The sequence below is a fragment of the Physeter macrocephalus genome, chromosome 6, assembly GCF_002837175.3.
Source record: "Physeter macrocephalus isolate SW-GA chromosome 6, ASM283717v5, whole genome shotgun sequence".
Lineage (NCBI taxonomy): Eukaryota > Metazoa > Chordata > Mammalia > Artiodactyla > Physeteridae > Physeter > Physeter macrocephalus.
This window is the reverse complement of record NC_041219.1, coordinates 48,077,276-48,103,246: the sequence shown is the minus strand read 5'-3', so window position 1 is coordinate 48,103,246 and position 25,971 is coordinate 48,077,276. Positions and strand designations below refer to the sequence as shown.

The following is a 25,971-nucleotide window of genomic DNA, read 5'->3' as shown; positions in this document are numbered from 1 at the left end:
TTATAACAAGATACTTCTTTCCTATTTGTGGGTTAAGGGTCTTTCGTCCTGGAACCTGACTTTAATAAAACAATTAGACCGCTCAGTTTGAAATACCACGGCTTTTAGTAGACTTGAGTGATTATAATTTAAATAAACAATTTTGTTAAAAAGATTTTAGCCAATTTCAGAAACCAGTGAAGCTTAGTCCTTCAATGGGCACATACATACCTTCAAGTCACAACGGAGGGAGCCCGCGTGGCTCTGTTCCCTCGACAAGCTGCATCTCCTTAGGCTTTTGTGAACTGTAAAGTAGAATCACCACCTACCTCCCCAGATGCAATGAAGTTGGAGACACGTACAAAGGCTGGCGTAGTTCCTGGCAACTGTGATCATCAGTTTCCTCCTGAAATATGTGCCCAAAGGGTGTTTCATAGGTTATCTTTAAACAAGTCAGAAGAGAGCACAGATGTAGTCCAGTGGTTCTCAAATTTGACTCGTGTCAGAAATACCTGTTAAAAGCCAGACGGCTGGTGATGAAATATTCTGGAATCAGATAGTGGTGATGGTTGCACAACTCTGTGAATATAGTAAAAACAGCTGAACTGTGCGCGGTAAAGGTGAATTCTGTAGTACGCGAATTATCCCTCAATAAAACCCAAAACACAAGCCTGGGCCCCTGCCCGAGGGTCTGGCTGGGTGGGGGTCGGGTGGGGCCCCAGAGCCGGCATCTCTAACGGGTCCCTGGGTGTTGCTGCTGCCGCTACCACACCGCAGACCCACTGCTCCAGCGCGGCCATCCAGCTGAGCGCTGAACCGGGGCCGGCGCAGCGGAGACGCGCTCCTCTGTACACAGCATCTACCCGCTTAGTGTCTTCAGTTTCCATCAGATGTTGTCAGTTCAAGAAAAATATTTTGATGGGTAACTCAGCCTTTATAATATTTTCTTTACCAGGAGACACCTCTTAAAAACCAGCTAAGTGCTGAATAACTCAGGAATGTTTTACAGATATGAACCTTATTCTAAAACTTTCAAAATGCCTTAATAGTGATTTTCTAAATCACCAAAAACTTAAAGTAACATAAACTTAAAATACATTTCTTCTTTCGTTTTGATCCTTAGTTTTAAAATGTCCTTCTGGACACAGATCCCAACTCCACTTACTAGTGGAAGAAACCTCGCCTGCCTCAACTCCGGTTTCTTTGGAAAGCCCACCCAGGAGCCCCCGTCTGGAAGGTTTGCTGCAAGCACTAAACAAGAGAATATTAAAAAAAGCCCCTAGCGCAATGCTTTGCACATTATCCAACAAAAGATCTGTTACTCCCATTCTAATTTGTAAAAACGTGAACCCAACAGAAATTCCTGAATGGCCTGGAATTGGTCTCATCTGGCACAAGGGGTCTGATAGTAAAAGGGTCCGGGTCTCTGCTCACCTCCCAGCCACCTTCCTGCTGCTGAGGCTTCCGGGCACCGCTTCCGCATGGAGCTTCTTGCCCCGCCGGCCGGCTTGCCTCGGACTATCGCCAGGTGCAGCACAGAGGAACGAACGCGAGAGTGTCACAAACACTGTGATTGTTTACTTTCCATTTATTCACATTTCATGGATTGATACACTTCCTCAATGGGATCATTCAAAAACGAATACAAACTGAGATTACATTGTCCGACGATTCAAGTATTTTAGTTTTCGAGAACGATTTCCGATTTAAAATAGAAAGCAAACAATTTATCCATTTGATTGCGGAGAAGTTTCCTGCCTCCGCCACAGCCGTGTCCGCATCAAACGGAGCGCCCTCAGCCTGGACCATCGCTGCCACCGGCCACCCACACACAGGCCTTGTGCTCGGAACACCGAGTGGGAAGAAAAGTTTTGACACGCCCGTCACTGTCACCTACTGGACAAATCGGCTTCTACCTAAAAGTCCTCACTTCCACAATGAGAAGGAATCGGGGTTTGGGAGTAAGCCCATTGATTTAGTCTGGAAATCTGCAAAGCCGTCAAATGCACTGCGCTTAATCTGGATTGTTCTGAATCGTTCCGAAATATAAGAGTATCTGACAAATGCTCAAAACAAGCAGCTTGTTTACCTTTAAAACTAAACCAAAAAAGCTGTCTCAGTGAAAACTTGTTCTGAACTCTTAACAGTAAGGTAGAATATTAGTTTTTTTTGCTCTACCCCAGAACAGGTAGATATTTTTTGGCATGCAGCATACAATTTAGAATTGAAACTGTAAAACAATAATCCTTTTACGGAAAATCAGTCCATAAACAGACCTGTCCTTCCGTGGAAAACACAATCTAAACTTTAAAAACTGGACACGCGTTTTTAGCCTGTAATTTTAACAATGAAGACAACATAACATTCAATTTTTGCTTAATGGGAATGCTCAGAAGGAGATGAACGAACAGTGGTTTAAAAACAAAAAGGCCACTGGGATACTCAGTGTTTGTCAAGAGATAACACAATCTGATTTAGAATTAAAGATATAATACACCCTTTAGGCCACATTTATGACACACTCTTTATAGATTCTCAAACTAAAGACAAAACTTTTAGTCCACGTTAAACATTTTAAAGCCTAATTCCTAATAATTTTTAAAAAATAAATCTAAACCCACAGGGCAGAACTGAGGTGTTACACAGTGGGGATGAAAAGGCAAGCCCTCCGGGGGCCAAGGAGCCCCTCCCCCAGTAACAATATACGGACTTAGGGTTTACAGTGAAATCCACATACGCTTATTAGGCTCTTTCACACTAATACATCATTAAAGTGGAGACTGGCAAGTTCCTAAAGTGTAAGGGTGATTTTAAGAAAATATCACATTTTGACTTACGGTGGACACATCACATTTCCCCCTGTAATCCTCACTTTAACAATACAGTCTTAGCAAGAACTTGCTGGGAATGTCAGGAAAAAGAAAGCCACACATATCCAGTCATTTTAAAGGACAAACTATTTTTACCCAGGGGTGGGGGGCGGATGGGGGTGTGAAGCGTTAACGCAGTCATGACTTTCATGCCATTTTTGGTGAACATGCCACATCGCGTGCCAAGGCAAGCAGAGCATGCACTGGAGTCCCCAGAGAGGTCTGTGAGCCTTACGTTCGGGGGGACTCAGGAGCATGCGCGCCTAAGCTGTGACCTGCTGAGGCCTGTCCCCCTTCTTTCCGCAGCCCGTCAGCAGCTGGATAACCCTCAGGTCAACAGGGCAGGGCCAGCTACTTTAACAGCATCCACCACCTGTTGACTAAACTCATGAATACTCCCAGTTGTAAAAAGGAAGAGCAAGGTGACCGCCCCACCCCCCAACCTCACGCCACAGCCGGGTCGACGCCACCCCAGCCCGACAGACAGAGCGCCGGACGAAGGCGCACACTGGGCCGAATCCTCCCGATGGCGAGCCACAGCGCGTCACGAGACACTGGCGCGACCACCTGACCTCAGGTGCTTAAGAGTGACACGTCGCAAAATGGATTCCCCGCCTCCTGTACATCTAAAAGTTAAAGCTTTTTTCTTTTTAAATAAAAGCAGCTGTACTATCTCCACTGATTCTGGCTTTTTAAAGTCAGAGACGTCACGTGCTGAAGATCAGAATATACGAGTGTGAGCCCGCAGGCACGGACCCTGAGCCTTTAGACAAGATCATCTGCTACCAGCACCAAGTGATTCATGAGGAATGAATGAAAGTGGACATTTAGAACATTAAACTTTGCCTCTAGTTCATATGACCAGAGTCTTCAAAGAATCCTAGTGTTAGTTACCTGACAGCTGTGGAGAAGCGACGTGGGTATTCGTGTGTATACCCATGGCTCCCTTCCAAATGGACAGACTGAATATCTTACTTTTTAAAAAGTAAACGGAGGGCTTCCCTGGTGGCGCAGTGGTTGCGAGTCCGCCTGCCGATGCAGGGGACGCGGGTTCGTGCCCCGGTCCGGGAGGATCCCACGTGCCGCGGAGCGGCTGGGCCCGTGAGCCGTGGCCGCTGAGCCTGTGCGTCCGGAGCCTGCGCTCCGCAACGGGGAGAGGCCACAGCAGTGAGAGGCCCGCGTACCGCAAAAAAAAAAAAAAAAAAAAAAAAAAAAAAAAAAAAAAAAAATGGAAATTTCAGTATCAAATGCAGACTACACCGCTGTCTAAAAGTTAAAGGCAACATTTACACACACAATTTTCTCTTCCATTTCCTTATTGCATGTTTCCTGGTTAGTTCACATGGCTCCTGTGTAATAAAACTCCTATGATGTAATAAGTTTAGGTTTTAGATCCATAGGGTTCACCACGGTACAAATAACCAAGAGCATATTCTCTTCCTTTTGTTGTATGGTTTAACCCTTTCTTTTCTATAAGGGTCTACAAACTACAAATTTGTGCTTTTAAATCTCATTCCTGGCAATCCCCCCCATCCCATGTGTCTCTAGGCGGATACAGAAGTAAGAGCACCTCATGAATAAACCTACAAAACCAAAGAACAAGCTACTCATTTCCTTTTAAAATGAAACAGCAGTTCCAGAATCACAGTAAAGCAGCCGATGGGGTTAGAGGCCAGCATCCACACAGAAAAAGCGGAAGACAAACATTCAGTGCTCACATTTCAGCTGTAAAATAACCCAATACAGAAAAGCAGAAACATCTCCGCCACAGCACGGCAGCACGGTTCACGTGGACACACATCAGCCAAGCCCGCCAGAAAGAAGACTGTTACAGGCAAGCTCCCTTCTGGACACACCGCCGTGAAAAGCCACGCCGGTGGTGGCAGCTGACCCCAAACCCCTGGATCGGAAAAGCCTTTGGGAAATCTAATCGATACCCTGATTTCAGTCCATTAAGAAATCACCTGCGGTTAGTTTAATAAATGAACATTAAAAATCTTCCAAAAATTTCCTTTCAAATGTATTTCACACATTAGACAGTTCTTAAGAAGGGAGAATACAGTTTCTTGACACTTAACGTTAAAGGTTTTATTGGCCATATTAATCTTCCTCACAAAAGTTTTAAGTTATCTCTAAGTCCTAGAATGTCAAAGTAGGAAGAGATGAAAACTAAGATAAGGGGGCGGTGGGGAAGCAGCAACTTGGCCACAACTCCTCAGCCGAAGTGTGTTCAGGCAGCCTTTTTCTCCTGTAAAATTCTGTGCAGCTCATCTGCATCCTCGCTTGTTTTTACCCGAATTAACATGGTAACTGGGGTGGTGGCGTTCTTCTCATCAATGGGTGGGTTTGGAACGCAGACAATAAGCACATTGTTTTTCCCTGTGCGAGTACACGGCATATTGGGTGGAATCAGAACATTGAGCAGTATGTTGCCTGCATTTAAACAAAGGGAAAAAGTGCATCAAAATATATAAACTATAGTTCCGTGAAACTACAGCTTTAACAAGCTAAACGTTAAACACCGGAGCAACTTATACTTAATGGAGCCACAGGAATGTCCTAAGGACGGCCACAGTTCCCTGCCAGACGCCAGCACGGTGTCCCCGAGAGGGGACTGTGGGCCTCTGGCAGGACGTGGACTGGGCCTCCCTGAGGAGGACCTGCCTTCTGCACACCTGTCCCAAGTCTCCCACAACCATGGCAGCAGCCCTAAACCAGCAGTGGTTTAGAACACACCGTGCCTTCTTGCACTGCAGAAAAAACACGCCAGCACGACGTGGAGGCTTCACGATGTCATTCGAACAGAGAATGGTCAGCAGAGAAACGGCTCTGTCAGAGGCCAGCACCGGCTATGATAGTATCACAAACTAGTCAAGTCCACAGGAAAGAAGCCTCACAGAAGCTTCCTTCCAGGACACAGTCTGGTGTAGTCTGCCACCACCGACCACTTCCCCACCGACCACGCCCCGAGCCCGGCCACTACCTCTTCCTTTCGGAGGACTGTTTTAGGGGTAAAGGTGGAGGGTGGGGTAAAGGGTGGACAGCAGCGAGTTAATGAATATTCGCTACATACGAAGGGTTCCTTCAAACACTTAATTCCCCTCGACTGTTTACTAAACCATCCGATTTACCTGTAGCTTCTCAGTCACATACCTAGCACAAAGGAAAATGAAAACCATTCCGGTTACTTCTTGGCAATGGCTTTCAATACATCCAGGTTTTCTTACACACTACTGCCCTGGTACTCGACTAAATCTATAATCAGTAAGTACAGGACGAATTTGGCCCGAACAAACTCTATTCCGTTCCAAAGAACACATTAATATACTTGAAAATCTCAATGACTAAATCAGCAAAGGGCTTTTACATACTATGTGATTATGATTATTTTGTACCACCTGAAAAAAAAGATACCCACCTAAATTGGTGTCTGCCCGCACTAAAAGCTGTGTCTTCCGATTAGCTGTAGGTTTTAAATGCAGAGTGCCTACACCCTTCTCTTTAAATTCATTGTCTTTCTTGTAAAATAGTTTACACCTACAGAGAAAAATAATAGGTACGATCAGACACTCAATGACAAATCATGACAGTCACACAGTTTTCTAACAGCCCCTGTTCACACTTGTGTGGAAGTATGTTATTAAATGACAGCAGAGGAAGCTTAGGAAGAGCCTTCTATCGACCCAGATCAGGTCTGGACACAGGCAGATAAGAGAATCTGGTGAGACAGGCTGGAGTCCCTCCATATTATTTTCTATTATACGGCGGGCCCTATACAACTCTTTAACAACGCTTCTGAAACCATCTTTTCTCAAAAGTCAGTCAAAATCACAGCCAAGCATCCCACACCTCCCTGATGTGCTCCTTCGGCCCCGAGCTCAAAAGAACTGACCTGGTCCTTAAAGAGGAACAAATAGAGAATACACACTCTGCCACACAAACACCCCCCACCCCCTTTTCCTATGTCCTATTTTTGAATTCTCTTCAGGACTCCTTCAATTTTTGATCTCCCAAGATGTGGAAATAAGTCTGGAAAACATGCCTAAGCAAGGCCTAAAATAATGCTGTCAAATGTGTCCCCAGCCTCCTGTCACACATCTCCTTAGGTTATTAATAAACAAATCAAAACTACTGCCTGTTCCTCTGATTTACTCTGATTAGAAAAAAATCTTGGGAATTCCCTGGCAGTCCAGTGGTGAGGACTCCATGCTCTCACTGCTGTGGCCCGGGTTCAATCCCCGGTCGGGGAACTAAGATCCCGCAGTGCAGCGTGGCCAAAAAAAAAAAAAGAGAAAAAAATCTTAAGTCAGGGTCATTCCTTTACATCATCTGTGCAATTAAATTTTAAAACTGGCAAAAGGAATTGCTGGTCTCTTTTAAAAGTTCTCAAAAATAAACAACATTTGGGAATCCCACAGGATTCGTGATTCACACTATGAAAACTGCTGACAAGTCTGAAATGTTTGTATTAGAAAAACACATCCAGGGAAGCTTCTAAAAGGGCACAAATGTTTTCCAGTAAGTATCTTTGTTAAAAAGCCCTAATTTCATTGAGAGATAATTCAAAATTTCTCTTCAGCCTTCTTCTGAAATCAGCAGCTCTCATTAGACAAACAAAAAACAAGAACCCCAAACCAGCTCTCATCATTGAGGGAAGGAAAGCATTTACACATCCTTAACGGGAAGGAATGGCTGCTATGGAGAACTTTTTGGCTGTGAGAAAATCCACGAAGGTTAACGTGTCTCTAGGAAGGAATCCGAGGTGCCACCTAATTTAAGAGCAGAAGTAAAGCCAAACCTCAAATCAGTGACTAGGTGACTGTCTTCGTAGGGGAAGGAGTGGGGAAAGGAAGAAAGGAGAAGAAGGGAGAGAATGATGAGATGAGACTGGGGCAGGAAGATGAAAAAGAAAAGACTGTCTCTAAAGCACCTGAAAAGCAAAAAAGAGCTAAATTAACAGAAAAGAGTAGGATACGCCCAGGAAGAAATTTTTAGAGTTGGATTATTTTAAAATAAACAGGCCAAGAATTCTTCCTTGTTCCAATTCAAAGAATGGGCACAGCCTGACCCCAGGATGGGACGCCCAGTAAGTTCTGCAGGGACAATGTCACCTGCGCTCTCCAGCCAGAAGCCTCTTTCCACGTCTCTGAAAAGTGGAATTCCTGTGACTATTACTTACTTTTTGGAGTAAAAAGCATCTTCTTCTTTTACTTCAGTAACTACTACTTTGGGTGGCTCATCATTCTCTTCTTCGTCTCCACCTTTTATAAAAACAACACTAATTCAGTCAAGAGCTTGAAAATGTGACAAAAGAAGTTCGTTACCTACCCCTGCCCCCAACCTAAAAATTCCATGTCAGCTGATACAGAAACTGAAACAATCTAATCGTGCGGGGGTGAGGGTAAGGAGGCGCGCGCTGGATTTTTGCAGAAAGCCTTTGAATCAAAGTGTCCGTGCCTGTATTCAGTGAACAGGCAAACTCACACAGGAAAACAATCAGTCAACACTCACATATACTCCGATCACCCACTGGGAAATAAAAATCTCAGATGGGCTTCCACCACTTTCATCCCCGAATGCTCCTGGGACTGTAGCTGCATCACGCCAAGGAATAACCAATGAGAGCAATGACCAAAGACAGTGGAGAAAATAACAACTTTACAGGACAAGTTGTCAGAGAAATCAGTCCAAAGCCAACTGTAAGCAACTTAAGCTCTGTCTGGGCCACCACGCCCCTGGACACGCTGGTACGACGGGCACCCTCCCGGGTTGAGCCCAACAGCGCTTCCCTTCGCCCCAGTGCCTCAACCTCAGGGGAGAGCCCAGTCACTGCTGGACACAAATTACAATCCCCTTAAGGAGAAAGCAACCGCATAAAACTCACTGACTGGCGACTAAGAAAAACAATTCTGGCGCTCCAACAATTCCTTTCGATTTTAAGAAGGCACTCCTGAGTTAGGCCCTCCAGCGTGGGCCCCGGGCATCTGTTATTTTAACAAGCTCTCCAAGTCTTCCTGTGCGTAAGACGTGTTAACCGCAAGATAAGGAAGAAGTGCTTTATGGAGGGGCATCCTGCTGAGATGGAGACTTAATTCAAACTCGACATCCCTTCCGCAGAGTCCCTGTGACTATGACAGACTCTCCCTCTGTCGTATTTAGGGCAGAGAAGAAGAGGGGAGCTCTTTATTCTATGCTTTGCCCTGGAGGGCCCTTGCCTGAGGATACAGGTGAGGAGGGCAAGGCAACACAAGGAGAGTTTCCCTCCAGGTAGAAAAACATAATATCTAACGGCCCACTGGCTATTGCAGTTTTCCTTCTCAAGGATCAATATGCTGATGCCTGAGAGACGTACTTTTAACTGCTTATAAGTAAGAGCCCACATACACACAGTTTGTTCACAACCACCATGTGGTGAAGAGGGATTATGACACAACCCCTCTTTTCAGGGAGCTAAGAACCACGCAGGCAGTGGAGGGGCTGGGATTAAGGCCTGGTTTGGGGCACTAACACGACACACCACAGAAACGTCTAGAAAGGTGGCTGCAATCCAGACACATCTTGGGAAAACACTGTCAATTTGTTCCGCCACAGCTATGAAGTCTACCTTTTTTAGAGTAGAGTATGGTTTTGCCGTGTGAATTTATTTATAAGCAAATCTCTTAAAAAACAATTCAGTGAACGTCCATCAGGAATTTCTCAATAAAATACAATTTTTCTTAATGGAAAGCCAAGTATTTGATAATTTTCAGAGTCACTGTGCCAGATGTTTTTATATTATTTTTATTTTTATATTCTTAATCCTTAAAATAACCCTACCAAATCGGTCTTACTCCATTTCACGAATGAGGAGACAGACTCGAAGGAGTTAATCAACTCTGCCCAGGATCGCACTCACGTCGAGGAAATGATGGGGTTGCGACGTGAACCCAGATCCAGCTCGGCACAAGGCTGCGCTTCCCCACCAAATGCAGACCCCACAGGCCCAGAAGACCCCCAGGGCCGGCTCTGTGTTTACCTTTGCGGTCGCTGCCGCCACCTTCTGCTTGGCTCTCCAACGTTTCAGTGGGAAATGGTGAAGACACTGGTTTACTCTGGGTAATATCTTTGCCAAATAAACTGGAGTTTCCAGAAGAAAATGAAAATCCAGTCAAGGGGCCAGAGTTTAAGGAGCCCAAAACAGAACTATCAATTTTCTTGCCGAAATTAAACGAGGCACTTGTTGCTCCTAGTGACGGGTCCTTGTTCTTTTCAGACACAGCCTCCACCTTCTTTTCAGATGTATCCTCAGTTTTGTTGCCATGAAACAAAAATGTTGACTCTTGCTGTAATTCTGTTGAACCAAACAGGGAAGGAGGCTGTGTTTCAGCTGATATTTTCTTGGTTTCACCTTCAGAATTACTGCTGCCACTGTTCCCATGTTGCTGTTCGATGCTTGCTAAGTATTTCTCATAGTCTTTAAAGATAGGTGTCAGATCACAGAGCGGGTTTGTATTCACGTGCTTCACAATCCAATCCCGAACAGAGCAGTTTAAGGCCGCCAACTGCTTATGATAGGCATTCCTGGGGCAGGCGGCACTGGAGGTAAGGCCAGAGGAGGCAGGCTGCTGACTGTCGCCATTAGTTTTGGGATTTGAAATCTTTTTATCGACCAAGGAGGTAGGGCCATTTACAGCAACAGACCCTACAGGAAATTACAGTTTTAAGAATTTATTCAGAAGCTGATTTATTAGGTCATCTTGATTTTCATACCACTCTGTCTTCGTATTTTGTGCTTTTACTGTATCCCATTTTTGTGACAGTTCAAGAAGTATGTGCACATACAGTATTTGGAAACTAGTTATTACAAGAGTCAAATCAAACATTACATATATGAATATATCTATTTTTTACATGCTTGCATTAAACCGCTATAATTTTAAAATAATCTCTTCCTTCAAAAGGATGGCTTTTTTACCTAAAACCGTCAAAATACTATGTTAGTATAAAACTTAATCCGCAAGGTTGTAAGGAGGAACATATATTAATGCAGTTAAAATCTTAACAGAAAGTACTTACCTTAATCACACTAAACATTCTGCCTAATTTAAATGAAACAGTATATATACTCTTAGAATAACTAGCGAAGTATAATCCAACGAGTCAGGATCATTTCTAAGAACCAAAGATTTTAACCCATGATCCCATTCTCTGTTGTTAATCCCAAGACTTCTTGACCAATTCCCTCAAAACAGGATTAGGCAGTCAACATGTCCTGGGCAAAAGAAATCTAGACTGGGAACAGTAAGGTATGTGGCACACAGGAAATTCTTGGTACATGTATAATGAACGAGGGGGTGGGATGGGAGGCCTTTACAGAGGGTCCACTAAGAGCTTCTTTTTCTCCTTTGACCCTTAGGTTGATTCTGAGGTCATTCTCATTTTGCAGTTGAAGATTTGGAGGCTCAAAGGTTAAGGAACTTCACCGAGGTCACACAGAGCTGGTAACTGGCAGAACTGAGAACAGAACCCAGGTCTATTTTGGCCTGTGCTCTACTCACTTGCTCTGTAAAGAGCCAAAAGCTCCCTAATTTCCATCCCTTTCACCATTACCCTGTTTTTGCTCATACAGACTCAGGACCCAGAAAGAGTACAAGAAAAACATCTTTGAAAGTTATTTTTCATAGATCATCTTTACACAGATGTGACTCGGGGGAGAAGAACCTACTCACCAAAGGTGGCCTTGGTCTCGGTCGCTGGCCTTGCACTGGAGAAGGGAGGGCCGCTAGTTATGCTGTTTCCGTTTGACAGTCCTTCCAAAGGCTTCCCTCCAGCGCCATTACCAAATCCAGAAAATCCTCCTCCTCCAGAAGGTACAACCAAACCTTTAAAATCTTTAAAGGCCCCTCCACTATCAGACTGAAATATGAAGGAAGAGCACACATTAGATAACTCTACTTTTTTGTCTCCAAATAAGCAAGCGAAGGACAGTATCATCTTGGCGAAATAGCACCTAGAACCTTTACGCAACCAGCATTAAAGGAAACGGCCAGCGGCACAAGCAGCAAGAGGACACGGCTTTACTCGAGGCAGCTTTGCGTTGCGATCCGGCTGCCTCCCTCAAACAGGAAGGACAGGCGTAACTTACAGTGAAGTAATTTTAAAAAATATATTTAGGATATAAAAGGTTAAAAAGACTAATTCAAATAAATTCAGGGACTCACCACCGAGGCACAGAACTGTAACTAAAAACACATTCTCAACACAACTAAACCCCAAATGAAGATTTTTCATATACGACTCAAGGACCCTTTGCCTAAGGAAGCTGTAGAAACATCAAGCGAGGTTAACTAAAAGTACTTTACCCACTACTTATAATTTCCTAAGAACTTTTGTTGCTTTCAGCCTGCTTTCAGTATACAGAAACTTGCAAAGTTGACTGAGTCCCAATTCTAGATTTTCCGTTAGCTGAGAAATCCAGAGGCAACATTTATTCCCAAGGTTTTCTCTGCTTTCTTTAGCAAGGTCTTTCTCGCAGTCCCTTCCTGCTGTTGGTAGCTCTCTCCCATCTCTAACCCAAGATGCTCTGGAAATGTTTGGCATGCCTTATGAAATTCTAACGCAGCTCTCTGCCCCTGGGCTGTGGTCTGCACTGTTTCTCTTCACCGTCACTTGTCCATAGCTGGCCCGTCCCTCCTTGAGCCTGTCACCCCTAGGCATCTCGTTCTTCATCATGAGCTTGCACTCTTAGGCCTCTTCTCATTTCCCCAGGCTTCAACCTCCTTGATGGGGAAACTTCTCGGAGCTGCACCCGCCTCTCACGCCACTTCCTGTTCTGAGTGGCCGGTCAGTACACCTAGTGGTCTCCTAGAGAACTCCACTTGGATGTACCACGGGCCCTTGAAATACATTTTTTTTCTTGTCTTTTTTTTTGTTTAAGAGATGTGCATGGCAGCCCAGATGGCAGGAGAGTTTGGGGGAGAATGGCTACATGGCTATGGGGCGAGGTGCTTTGCTGTGCACCTGAACTGTCACAATATTGTTAATTCGCTATACCCCATATAAAATAAAAAGTTAAACAAAAAAAGAGATGTGCAATTTATTTGTTTATTTTTTGGCCACACCTGGAGGCGCGTGGGATCTTAGTTCCCTGACCAGGGCTCGAACCTGCACCCCCTGCATTGAGAGGCGGAGTCTTAACCACCAGACTGCCAGGGAAGTCCCGAAATACATTTCTAAAACAAAATCGATCACCTCCTCCCTAATGAAGCTGCCCCTCGCCCCGGTATCTTCTTCATGAAAGAGCCACCAAATACAACTTGGCTCAAAACCTACATCCAGCCAGTCACCAGTCTTAAGAATCAAATCAGGCCAGAAGAGAACTTGGAATAAAGAAAAATTGAACAGAGCCACCACAGAACATGCAGTTCTGTAGATTTATTCCAAGGATGCCACCCAAGATGTTCAAACCAGCCTCTCCTGCCTGACAACCGATGTCCAGGTCACCAACATAGCACCCACGTGTCTGGAACTTATTTGAGGGATGAGGACTGCACCGGGGAAGAATTACTAAACACTGAGTGATGGCTGAATACTGACCACATGATTTCAGTCCACGAGTTATAATTCATCTTTTATCCTTTGGAACACAGGAATGAAACATTTTAAGATACCATATTATACTAGAAGGAAAAACAAAATGGGAAACGCTTCTATTATTCTCAAAGGTATCAGCCTACCCACAGCTCGATCCTAGGGAGCAGATAAGACTTTGAGAATATCTTACATTTTCCTTTCTTCCTTCCAACACCCACTTCCCCTGCTTTCCTATTGCTATACTCTTTTCCCTCTTCATACTGTCACTCAACTCAAATGTGTCTACATCTATATCTTATTTCTGCAATTGGATAAGTTCCCTTTAAGGTACGGATCTCTTATTTACTTACTTATTTATTTTTTCTTAATATAAATTTATTTTATTTTATTTATTTTTGGCTGAGTTGGGTCTTCGTTGCTGCGCACGGGCTTTCTCTAGTTGCGGCGAGCGGGGGCTACTCTTCGTTGCAGTGTGTGGGCTTCTCATTGTGGTGGCTTCTCTTGTTGTGGAGCACGGGCTCTAGGTGTGTGGGCTTCAGTAGTTGTGGCACGTGGGCTCAGTGGTTGTGGCTTGTGGGCTCTAGAGCGCAGGCTCGGTAGTTGTGGTGCATGGGCTTAGCTGCTCTGTGGCATGTGGGATCTTCCCGGACCAGGGCTGGAACCCGTGTCTCCCGCACCGGCAGGTGGATTCTTAACCACTGTGCCACCAGGGAAGTCCCAGATCTCATATTGATTATCTTTTTCTATCTCCCATGGTCTACACCAAGGATTTTCATAAGTGCACTAGGCATTTTAAAAAGCATTTATTAAAAACCCAATCAAAAAATGGGCATAAGAGCTAAACAGACATTTCCCCAAAGAAGACATACAAATGGCCAACAGGCACATAAAAACATGTTCAACATTGCTAATTATTAGAGAAATGCAAATCAAAACTATCAATACAATGAGATATCACTTCACGTCGGTCAGAATGGCCACCATCAAAAAGTCTACAAGTAATAAATGCTGGAGAGTGTGGAGAACAAGGAACCCTCCTACACCGCTGGCAGGAATGTAAATCTGTGCAGCCACTATGGCGAACAGTATGGAGGTTACTTAAAAAAACTAAAAACTACCATACAATCCCACTCCTCGGCACATATCCGGACAAAACTATTGATATAATTCGAAAAGATACTTGTACCCTAATGTTCACTGCAGCACTATTTACAAGAGCCAAGACAGGGACGCAACCCTAATGTCCAATGACAGATGACTGGATAAAGATGTGGTATATATATACACAATGGAATGTTACTCAGCCATAAAAAGGAATGAAATAATGCCATTTGCAGCAACATGGATGGACCTAGAGAGTATCATAGTAAGTGAAGTAAGCCAGACAGACAAAGACAAATATCATGATATCGCTTATATATGGAATCTAAAAAAATGATACAAATGAATTTCCTTACAAAACAGAAATATGACTCACAGACATAGAAAACAAACTTATGGTTACCAAAGGGGAAAGGTGGGGGAGGGATAAATTACGAGTTGGGAGGAACAGATACACACACTACTATATATTAAATAAATAACCAACCAAGGAATTACTGTACAGCACAGGAAATTATGCTTAATATCTTGTCATAATGAATTTAACAATGAAAAACCATTATATGTATTTTAAAAAAAAGACATTCTTGATAGATTACATAAAAGACAATAATTAAAAAAAAAAAAGCATTTATTGATCTGACGGCTCCCAGAGGTGGAAATATTCTACAGCTCAGAAATCAAGTTAGTGTTTAATACCAGAAGCTGTTAAGAAAACACTCACTTCAAATCCAACATTTCTACGCTTTGCTTTCTTTATGGCTCTATTCTTCAAGACTTCCTCACTGGCCACCGAGAATGTTCCCACCTGCAGGAGTGTACAAATTAAACAGCAACGAGATAAGGCCAAATAGGAGATAAAATGCTGAAAAAAAAGCTAGACCAGACAAACTAATCGATATCTTCTGGTTTTTAAGTAACACAAATTATGGAGAGGGCATGTTAAAGTTTACGTCTAGTATCTATCTTGTGAATTCCAATGCTAGTTAGGCCAATCAGAAACCTTCCAGAAACTACAAATTCAGACTTTATCACAATTCAGAGAGAAGAGCGCATACATCAAAGTTCTAAGAAGACTAAGACCATCAAAACTTTGGTGCAAAGCTGTTCTTGTGTATGTGTGTGTGTGTGTGTGTGTGGTGTGTGTGTGTGTGTGTGTGTGGGTGTGTGTGTGTGTGTGTGTGTGTGTTGTTTTGCGGTACGCGGGCCTCTCACTGTTGTGGCCTCTCCCGTTGCGGAGCACAGGCTCCGGATGCGCAGGCCCAGCAGCCATGGCTCACGGGCCCAGCCGCTCCGTGGCATGTGGGATCTTCCCGGACCGGGGCATGAACCCGTGTCTCCTGCATCGGCAGGCGGATTCTCAACCACTGTGCCACCAGGGAAGCCCGCAAAGCTGTTCTTGATCAATTCTTCGAATATTTCAAACATATTCAAAGACATTACCCAGATGCCCAAATCTAATCTCTTACAACTATGGTTTTCAAAAATAAATTTTATGTTCATAATACACATTATTTTAAAGAAGAGCTTTGCCCATTTGCCCATGATCCAGAAGGCCACTGAGACTGGGATTCTAAGTAACCTGTTGGAAACCTGCTGAAAATCTTTGGCTTTACTTCAACCCTTCTTTTTACCCTGGAGGAATGGCATAAAATATTTTCTGTAAAAAGTTCTCATCTATACTTATTTCAGATTATGCTAAACTTAAAGAGATCTCTACACCCATCGAAGGGACCATTTGGCTACACCTGATCCAAATTAAATGTAATGTCCTTCCACGCTCATTTCATTGGAATCTGTCCAAATGGAAGTTTTTTCATTCCTGAAGTATTTTAATGTCAAAACAAATCATTATATGGTAGGCCCAGAATGTAACTGTGCCTAAAACCTGGAAAGAACTAAAGTTACCAAAGACTTGCTTAAAAAGTACCCAGTCAGAATTGTTAAAAGCTCTTTTAAAAGCCCATACTTGTGATTTTGTTTTCCCCAAACATACCAGTACACATATTTGTAAAGAAAAAAATATGAATATTAGAAAACAGATTGAGAAAGAAGGAAAACAGCAGTCTAAGAATTATCTTGGAAACACTTTTGCAGACTCTTTAAAATATACGTCTATTTTTTAACCTAGCACACTTCTACTAACTTGAAAGGCTAACTTGGTGCAGATTTCCTTAGTTAACTGGCCTGGGAGTATCAAACTGCTGATGAGGCACTTTAGAAATGCAGCTGTGTTCTATTCTTCGTTAAGATAAAAATTAAAAGATTTCCTCAGGGAAGGCCATTTTTATTCTGTTAGGAAAGAAACTAGGCCATCTAAATTCTATTCCTATTAATGCAGTTGTTGGGGGGGTGCGGGGGTGGGGAGTGTCTTAAGAATATGATATAAAATGGGCCTTCAAGAAGCATTACAGTAAGGGAGGTGACCTCAATCTTCTAAAATCTAAAACTGTGAGCGTGGCAGACTAAGACAGTGGTGGTGAACCACTTTGCAAGTTTGAGTGCTGGCACTGTGCTAAGTTTATGACTAGATCATTCACTCACCCTTCAATCTGGACTAAAACTGTGAGCTTAGAATGCTCCAATGAAATGCTACATGAAATTCAGGAGGAAGGTGCTTCTACAAAGAAGCAGAGTATCTAGGGAATAGTTGCTAATGGAAAAGCACACCCAAATGTAATCAATTTCTAGACTAAGTACAGATCATAAGAAACCATACTATTTCCAGTTCCGGATGTTCTTAAAAAGGCCTTTTAATTTTACCCGAGCCTTCAGGAGGAATCCCAAAATGAATGTAAATTAGGAAGTAGGAGGAAATCATTCTTTGGGAAATTATTTTTTACCTCTTCTGCTTCTTCTTCTTGATCCCAATTCCTATCCGTCAATTCCTTCTCGGCAATTCTTTTGGCCATTTTTTCGAACCTAAAAGCAAAAAGATTAGAAGTAATAAGTTTACTTTTCTAAATTAGAATGAATTAAGTTAGAGTGATTCACTCTAAGTTAGAGTGAATTTCTAAAAATTCACTCTAACATGAAACGAGATAAAAACATTCCTGATACCAGTGGGCACTGCTTTAACGAGAACTCTGTAACACTGTGAGGCTCCTAGTGTCACAAATCCAATAAAGATTACTGGAGGAGGCAGTGAGGTCCTCTAAGCCACAGTGAACAATATACTAAATCAACTGCACTTGAAAAAATTACAATGAAACACTGATTTTTAAAAATCAGAAATCTAAAGAACTGAACAAATAATCAACAAATACTTAACTAACTTATTCCATGCAACTTAGACTTCCACAGAGTCTTGCTACAGGCAAGACCTTTTTAATACTTAAAATTCTCTTAAGGATGATAAAGTACAACCTCAGTTAAGAATTTGAATAAGGTATTGGAAATACCTTCCCAACATGAGTACAGATGGTCCCTGACTTACAATGGTTCGCCTTGCAAGTTTTCCACGGTGTGAAAGCAATACACATTGAGTAGAAACCTTCTTTCAGATTTTGATCTTTTCTCAGGCTAACAAGAGGCGGTATGATGTTCTCTTGTGATGCTGGCCAGCGGCAGCACGCCACAGCTTCCGGTCAGCCAGCCAAGCCACCACAATCGACATACTTACAACTATTCTGTACCCATACAGCCATTCTGTTTTTCATTTTCAGTATACTATTCAATAAATTACATGAGATATTCAACACTACTATAAAATAGTCTTTGTGTTAGACGATTTTGCCCAACTGTAGGTTAATGTAAGTGTTCTGAGCACATTTAAGGTAGGCTGAGCTATGATGTTCGGTAGGGTAGGTGTATTAAATGCATTTTCGACTTACAGTATTTTCATCTTACCATGGGTTTATTGTGACCTAACTCCAACATATGTTGAAGAAGATCTCTATTCATTTTTAGGCTACAGACAAGCTGATAGTAATCTATTTCCCAAGATTGAACATTTAATTACCCCAAATTGCGTATTTCTAAGCTAGGACATCATTTAAAAGTTCAAAATATGATTAATATGGATGCGTTAACATTCCTAGAATTTCTAACTCTTCAAAAATAAGCCATCAGGGCTTCCCTGGTGGCGCAGTGGTTAAGAATCCGCCTGCCAATGCAGGAGACACGTGTTCAAGCCCTGGTCCGGGAAGATCCCACATGCCACGGAGCAATTAAGCCCGTGCGCCACAACTACTGATCCCGCACTCTAGAGCCCATGAGCCACAACTACCGAGCCCGTGTGCCACACCTACTGAAGCCCGCGCTCCGCAACAAGAGAAGCCACGGCAATGAGAGGCTCGCGCACCGCAATGAAGAGTAGCCCCAGCTCGCCGCAACTAGAGAAAGCCTGCGCGCAGCAACGAAGACCCAATGCAGCCAAAAATAAAAATAAAATAAATTTATAAAACAAAAAAAAGCCATCAGCTCAACTCCTCAAAAACCACGGTGTTACAGGGAGGAGTAAGAGTCAGGGATTGATGGTATTATCTCTACGAGCACTTATTCAAGGTGGGTACTTGTATCCATCTCTTAAAATTTCCAATTTATTTTGTGATCCTAAGATCATATATCCTTTGCTATTAAAAACAGAAACAGGGCTTCCCTGGTGGCGCGGTGGTTGCGCGTCCGCCTGCCGATGCAGGGGAACCGGGTTCGCGCCCCGGTCTGGGAGGATCCCACATGCCGCGGAGCGGCTGGGCCCGTGAGCCATGGCCGCTGAGCCTGCGCGTCCGGAGCCTGTGCTCCGCAACGGGAGGGGCCACAGCAGAGAGAGGCCCGCATACCACAAAAAAAAAAAAAAAAAAAAAAAAAACCAGAAACAATCAAAGGAGAGCTCCACTGTGAGTGTTGTGCTAGATTCTTCCCTAACTTACCAGTTAAACGGACCAAAAAACTCCATTTCCTCTGCTACTTACCTTGCCCAGGAATTTATCGATTAGTCTGGAACACTAGCCAGCGTTCCTGAAACCAGCCTAGCTTCCTTCCTATAGTCCTTCCCCAGTCTCATTTGCCCTCAACACCACAACCCACCAGAGTAAGTTTCTAGAACCTCCTGGTCATTAAGATACAAACTTACACATCACCCACTGCATGTTAGTATCTGTAAAATAAAATTCAAATGCTGGCATTCCAAAGTCCTCCAAAATCTGACCCCCTGTAGGGTAATCACACAGGGCTTTTCAGCTTCTAATACTCTTCTAATAATCTCTCAATTTTTCTTTTACACGTGCTTTTTTCTGATTACAGAATAAATGGTTTTAAAGTCCCAGATTCTAAAACATAAATGAGAATTAACATAACTTTCATTCATTACCTGCAAATCCTCTTTTTTAATGCCTCCCTCTCAAACACTTGGTCAAGTTTTGCTATTTATCTTTGTCATCCAGAAAACAAACAAGCAAACAAGGTACCCTTACAGATAAATCCTTGCTAAACTTGAACTGTTCAGAGGCCAGGTCTCGGTGTGGATTCTTTGGGGCCATTTTCCTACTCAGTAACTAGCACCTCCACCAGAGGGCGAAAGAGGGGAGAATCTGAAACAGTCATTTTTTGCTATCAACTATTAATAACTTAACAGGTATTAAGATTAACTGGCAAAAAGGGGTGGAGGTGAAAGTGCAAAACCTGTGATAAGCGTAAAATTTTAACACCTAACTCATACCCACAACTGAATAGACAACTGGCATACTGAAACAACCTAAATTAATGTAGCTGCTTCCTGTTCCACCACATTTATCCCATCAATGACTAACCAGAGGGCGGTCTTTGTTTCACTCACTCATGTACCTCAAATCCACTCCCCCCCGCCCCCCAATGGCTGATGCTCCGGCTGCTGCAGAATCAGAGATCTGGGGCACGATGTATTTGTGAAAATACTACAAAACGCTAGAATCCAGTTTTGCCATTTTGTTGCTGGAGACCTTGGGCAAATTATTTAATCTTTGGGCCTCAGTTTCTTCATTTGTAGAACAGGGAGGTGTTGCGAAATTTAAATGAGATACACAAAAAGCTTAGTTTAGAACAGTGCCTGGAACAGAGAAAGGACTCAATAAATATTATTAAAGGAACAAGCTTTGTCAGAAGCAAAGGCTACAAAATACTACTTCTCCTCCCTAACTTAAAAGCTGTAGTGTGGATAAAAAGAGAATTAACTTGAATTATGAGTCTGGCTTTAAAAAATACGTTACCGAATCCATATTTTATTTCAAAGCATGATACTTCAGACAATAATTTTCCTTTTATGCCAGAAGAGAAAAAGGAAAAAAAAATCCCTGTAAAGTACTTACACAAAGCCTGGCACCTAGAGTCCTATGTGCTATTACTAAGAACTTAAAAAACATGTGGGCTTGTGGTTTAAAAAGCACCAAATTATGAAATGATTACTAGGTATGACGCATACCTTGTGATAGCAAATCGAAACTTTTGGTAATTGGAGAAAACTTTATTTGTGCCCGACATAGGGAGATACGCGATCTCTACCACCTGGTGCTGCCCCACCCTTGGGGTTTAACTTCAGTCCACATCAGTTTTAAGACGGAAACAGATTTGAACATACTCGATGGTGTGATGCCCGGAGGAAAAAGGGAACATGGGGCCGGACCCCGGAAGCTGAACCGCTTAAGGAAAAACGAAATCTCTAACACTGCTTCTTAATCGGACAGCCTAACGGGTGATCAGTGGCCTGGACTGCCATAAGAAAGTGAAGCCAGACCAAGGAGGTGGTGGAAGAAGCGAAAAGAAAGAGACGAGTACCGGGAAGAACCGCTAGGAAATAAACCGAGGAGGCCTCGCCAGGACGGTCCCTGCCCGCTCCGGCTCCTGCCTCCGCCAGGGCCGCAGGGGCCCTGCGCCCGGGCGGGCCTTACGCAAGTCGGACACCGCAGCCCCGACAGGCCGGCCCCGAGCCCGGCTTCACAAAGACGCCCGACTGCGTCGCTGCTGACACCGCGCCCCCCCTTCCCCGGCTCCCCCATTACCCGCTCCCCAGCCGGGGCCCCGCACCCCGCTCCTCCCTCCCAGGATCCCCATTCCAGGCCTGGGTCCCGCACCCGAAGCCCGGCTTCCTCCTCCCAGACCCGGGCCCCGCACCCCGGCTTCCGCGCTCGGCCCCGCCCCTACCGCGCCGCCCGCCCGCCCGCCCGCCTCTCACCTCGCCGGCGGCAGCCGCGGCCCTCGCTGGGTTGTGGGTGCGGCGAAGCCCGGGTGCGTAGCGGCGAGCAGGCGGGGGGTCGCGGCCGCGGCACTCGGGTCTGAAGCGGCGCCCGGTCGCTTCCGGTGCGCTGAAAGCCTCGAAGGATTCGGTGGTCGGCAAGCCCTGAGACTCAAACACCATATCCCTCGGGGACCTCGTCTCCCTGCGTTGGGCAGTGAGGGGGTGAGCCGTCCGTTCAGCAGGAGACAGTTGGGAGAACGGTAGCCCACACGCCCCACACCGCCATTTTGTAACTCGAATCTACCCCTCACGACCAATTCGAAAAAAAAGGGAGGAAAGAAACGCCCGCGTCCACCTACTACGCAAGTGCGCCGGAGGCTTGGTTTGCAGCTCCTCCTACACCGGCAGCGGGGCGTCACGCGGCGCATGCGCCCAACTGCTTTGAAACGGCCGCCGGAGCGGTCCCGTCTCACGCATGCGCGCGCGCATGCGCGCACTCCATGCGCCAGCCTCTAGGGCAACGGTTGCAGGCGGCCAGGGGTTAGCGCCCGTTGGTCACGTGTCGGCGGCCGTAAGCGTTTGAGACGTCCGCGCGCCGGTCGCTGCTGGTGGTGGGCGCGGCTGCGAGTCGCGAGGCGCCAGGGAGAGCTGGGTCAGTCCGGGAGCGTGGCCGGGGCTCGTGGTGTCTGTGTATGGTGCTGGAGGGCTGAGGAGAGCTAGGCCGTGACTCCCAGAGACGTGAGTGAGTTCGGGTAGCGTCACGTCGGGACCTCGGCGCCGGGGGCCCGCGACGCGCCGGCTGCGGATGCTCGGAAGGCCTGGGATTGCGGAGCCGGGAGGGACGGCCGCGGGCGTGGATGAGAAAACCGGACCCGTCCGCCGTTCCACGGCCACCTTGTATTTGCTTTCCGCGGTGGGTCCCCTAGAGGCCAAATAACTTGCCATTTGCACACCTAGTCGGGATCAACGAAGATGAAGTCTGCAAACACATTTTTAAACAGTGGGACTAATACATGTGTCCAGTGTCAGGATTTGTGTTCGTGTGCTTTTATTTGAGTACTACAGTATAGCGTCTCAAATACCACGTACAGTAATAGATTAAGCTGTACAAAGCGGTTCAACTTCAACTCTTTTTGCCTAACGGTTAATAGGACACTTGTCAGGATTTGTGTTCGTGTGCTTTTATTTGAGTACTACAGTATAGCGTCTCAAATACCACGTACAGTAATAGATTAAGCTGTACAGAGCGGTTCAACTTTTAACTCTTTTTGCCTAACGGTTAATAGGACACTATGGGAATTTGACCCATTATTAACTCATGAGGAAGGTTGCTTCAGAAAAGGAACATTCAGGGACTTCGCTGGTGGCGCAGTGGCCTAACGGTTAATAGGACACTATGGGAATTTGACCCATTATTAACTCATGAGGAAGGTTGCTTCAGAAAAGGAACATTCAGGGACTTCGCTGGTGGCGCAGTGGTGAAGAACCCCGCTGCCAGTGCAGGGGACACGGGGTCGAGCCCTGATCGGGGAAGATCCCACGTGCCGCGGAGCAACTAAGCCCGTGCACCACAACTACTGAGCCAGTGCTCTAGAGCCTGTGAGCCGCAATTACTGAGCCCACGTGCCACAGCTACTGAAACCCGCGTTCCTAGAGCCCGTGCTCCGCTCACCGCAACTAGAGAAAGCCTGCACGCAGCAACAAAGACCCAACACAGCCAAAAATAAAAATAAATAAATGAATAAATAAAAAGAAACATTCTTAGAGCAGTGGTTATTAACCTTTTTTGGGGGGAAGGGTTTATGGATTACTTGCAAATGCAAAGAAAGTTTGTGCACACATTCATGTAGGAAACCAGTTTGCATATAATTTCAGGGTGTTTGTGAGTCCTCCCTAAAAGCCTATCCATGGACTGACTAGCGTGTTAAAGACTGCTTGTCTAGGTACTAGATTACACATCATAAGGGTTTAAAGAAGAACAAAGGTGACCCCTATTATGTTTACTTCCCCTAGGATGAGACATTCAAAACAGTTGTTGCCGGATGTTTGTTCTTTTTCTGAGGGTGTACGTGATAAATACCCAGCCAGGGAACTGTATTGTTGTGTATCTTTCACACCGTCCCTGTAAACTGGATGGAGTGCGAACTGTACTTATGACTAGTCAGAGAATGTTGACTGACAGTGTATTACAGAAAGAGAGATCTCCAGAGGCATGCTCTTAAGTGTTTTTTTTTTCCTACAAAAAGAGACATAATACAGACCCTTCAGGATGATACATGACTTGGCAAGGCTATGCAGTTGGTTAGTGGCAGAGCTAGGGCCAGAGCCCAGGTCTCACTTCCAGCCCAGCATTCATTTCAACAATCATGGAATGCCTACTGCTCGACACTCCACAGATGTTACAAGCGGCCCCTCATCTCTTCCAGCTGTCCCAGGTCAGCTTTCCCACACGTCACACTGGCTGTTCTAAGTCCTTAGCACTTAAACCTCACTAGCCACATTTCTCCATATTCCACCTCCCAACCCCAGCCTCACCTCCTGCCTAACCATCCTTAGTACATACTATGCATTCAACTAGTTACCAAATGAATGAACCCTTTTTATTTTTCTTCATTGAGAGAAACATTATCCCAGACATTTCTGGTTTCCCTTCTGACTAGTAGTTTGTGAATCTTCATGTTTGGTTCTGTCTGTGTGAAGCTCATTCATTGCAAACTTTCTAGTGCCTTAGAAACTGAATGGTAATTTTTGTTTTTCACAGGCAAGTATGGTTACTAGACAACTTGCTATATAATATCTGGTCCTTACTACATAAAGGACCCAGCTTAGGTAGTGCTAGGCTTTCTTATAGTCGACATTGCAATGTGGCTAGTTAAAATCACAACTTTTATTCTTGCAGTAATCCATTATTTACCTTGTAAGGCTGAGCTGGTACATTTATTTCTTAATTACATATTGTAGTATGAGGTAATTGATGCCTTTCTAATGCAAATAAAGATTTATGCATATAATAGCACAATAGCACTTCAGCTGACTTGCACAAAACTGGTGGATTTTAGTGCTTTACTAAAATGACAGCTTTAAACAGGCTATAACTCAGGAGAATGAAGGCAGTCTGTATGCAACCCCTACCTACACTGAATTTGTCTTCCATTTGTCACTCATTTTATGAAATAGTCCTCCAAAAGCATTAGCTAGCTTTTTCTGAAATCTACCTTTCAGAAATCTCTTTGAATTTGCTTAAGCTCTGAGGATTTTTATGGTTGTCAGGTTAGGTCACTTTCATCTTTATGTTAAGTAAATAAGTAACCAGACATATCAGTTTACCTTCTTAACCTAATTCAGAATGAGTTCATGGCAATGTAATCTTGCATTCCTTTCTCCTGCTTGAGTTCCATGACGGGACCCACCGTTGTGTCAGCTTTGCCACTGTGATCAAGTCATAAATGTCTCAGATAATTCAAGCCTAGTTTACCCTAATGAAGAAAATTGGAAGATAACATTTGTTGAATTCCAGCTGTGTCCTGGCCTTTGTTTTAGATGGAGAACCTTGAGATTGGAATCATTCTCTGTTTGGACTTAACAGAAAACATCCAACAACAGGAAGCCTATAGGACCACACTGTGCTCCTAATATTAGGGAATTGAAAAAGGAAGTGTTCTTCTATCATCAGCCCAGCAGTGGGGCTGCTGTCGTGGAGTGGTCCTGCTGAAGATCCCAACTAATAGAAATTGGTACCTCTTTTGTGTTTGAAGTGACCCCTTTGAATCCAGAAATGCAATTGTACTTTTCTCTTTATTTTGGGTCATTTGTTGACTAATATTAATCTGTGCTCTGTCCTAGAGTAGGTTTTACCTAAAGAATAGGAAATAATGGTTAGTACAGCTGTGCAGATAGCATGCACTGCCTTAAAGAATGTCGTATACTGCTCTTCTCTTCCTGTTCTTCAGTTCTTCATGAGTTTGGTGTTGAATACTGATGAAACGACCTCCACAGTCAAGAGAAGGTAAGTACTAAAGGCAGCAGAATGAAGAATTTGGGGTTAGCGTTACCAGATCACAGAGCATGGAATTCTTAAGTACTTGTGCCACAGGAATTCACATAGTTCTTGGAAGATTCGCATTCCCCCAGACCTGGTCTGAGAGCCAAAAGTCTGGTGGGTGATGTGTGTGTAACAGGCACCAAGAGTCTTGTTTTCCTCCCAGACTCTTTTTTTTTTTTTTTTTTTTTTTGTTGTACGCGGGCCTCTCACTGCTGTGGCCTCTCCCGTTGCGGAGCACAGGCTCCGGGCGCGCAGGC

General features: G+C 44.4%; 2 protein-coding genes and 1 long non-coding RNA gene across 5 annotated transcripts in view; 2 read left to right on the top strand and 1 right to left on the bottom strand.

Annotated features, from left to right (window-relative positions):
* The window catches only part of KIAA0930 (KIAA0930 ortholog), a 64,759-nt gene extending 53,208 nt beyond the window's left edge, over nt 1-11,551 (top strand). The window contains exon 10 of the mRNA XM_028490708.2: nt 11,245-11,551. Within this exon, the coding sequence (XP_028346509.1) occupies nt 11,245-11,249 (5 nt within the window). The 3' untranslated portion in view covers nt 11,250-11,551. The remainder of the gene's footprint in view (nt 1-11,244) is intronic.
* NUP50 (nucleoporin 50) lies at nt 4,925-22,075 on the bottom strand. The gene is made up of 8 exons (XM_024127340.1): nt 21,670-22,075; nt 17,366-17,444; nt 15,247-15,330; nt 11,558-11,744; nt 9,865-10,530; nt 8,029-8,110; nt 6,268-6,386; nt 4,925-5,282 (listed from the first exon to the last, which is right to left on the bottom strand). The coding sequence occupies exons 2-8, from the start codon at nt 17,432-17,434 to the stop codon at nt 5,080-5,082; spliced, it is 1,410 nt and encodes a 469-aa protein (XP_023983108.1). The 5' UTR covers nt 17,435-17,444; nt 21,670-22,075; the 3' UTR covers nt 4,925-5,079.
* Nucleotides 22,076-22,188: 113 nt separating this feature from the next.
* LOC114486447 (uncharacterized) overlaps nt 22,189-25,971 on the top strand; it is an 18,107-nt gene continuing 14,324 nt past the window's right edge. For all 3 annotated transcript variants that reach the window (XR_008617599.1, XR_003680171.1, XR_003680169.2), the window contains exons 1-2: nt 22,189-22,324; nt 25,623-25,678. This is a non-coding gene — a long non-coding RNA (uncharacterized lncRNA). The remainder of the gene's footprint in view (nt 22,325-25,622; nt 25,679-25,971) is intronic.

Excerpts from the sequence above, each read along its gene's own strand:
- NUP50 (XM_024127340.1), bottom strand. The coding sequence starts at position 17,434 with ATGGCCAAAAGAATTGCCGAGAAGGAATTGACGGATAGGAATTGGGAT. Across the intron at positions 8,111-9,864 it reads TGGCGGCAGCGACCGCAAAG|GTGGAGACGAAGAAGAGAAT; the intron begins GTAAACACAGAG and ends TTTTTATAAAAG. Across the intron at positions 5,283-6,267 it reads GCGGGCAGACACCAATTTAG|GCAACATACTGCTCAATGTT; the intron begins GTGGGTATCTTT and ends GTTTAAATGCAG.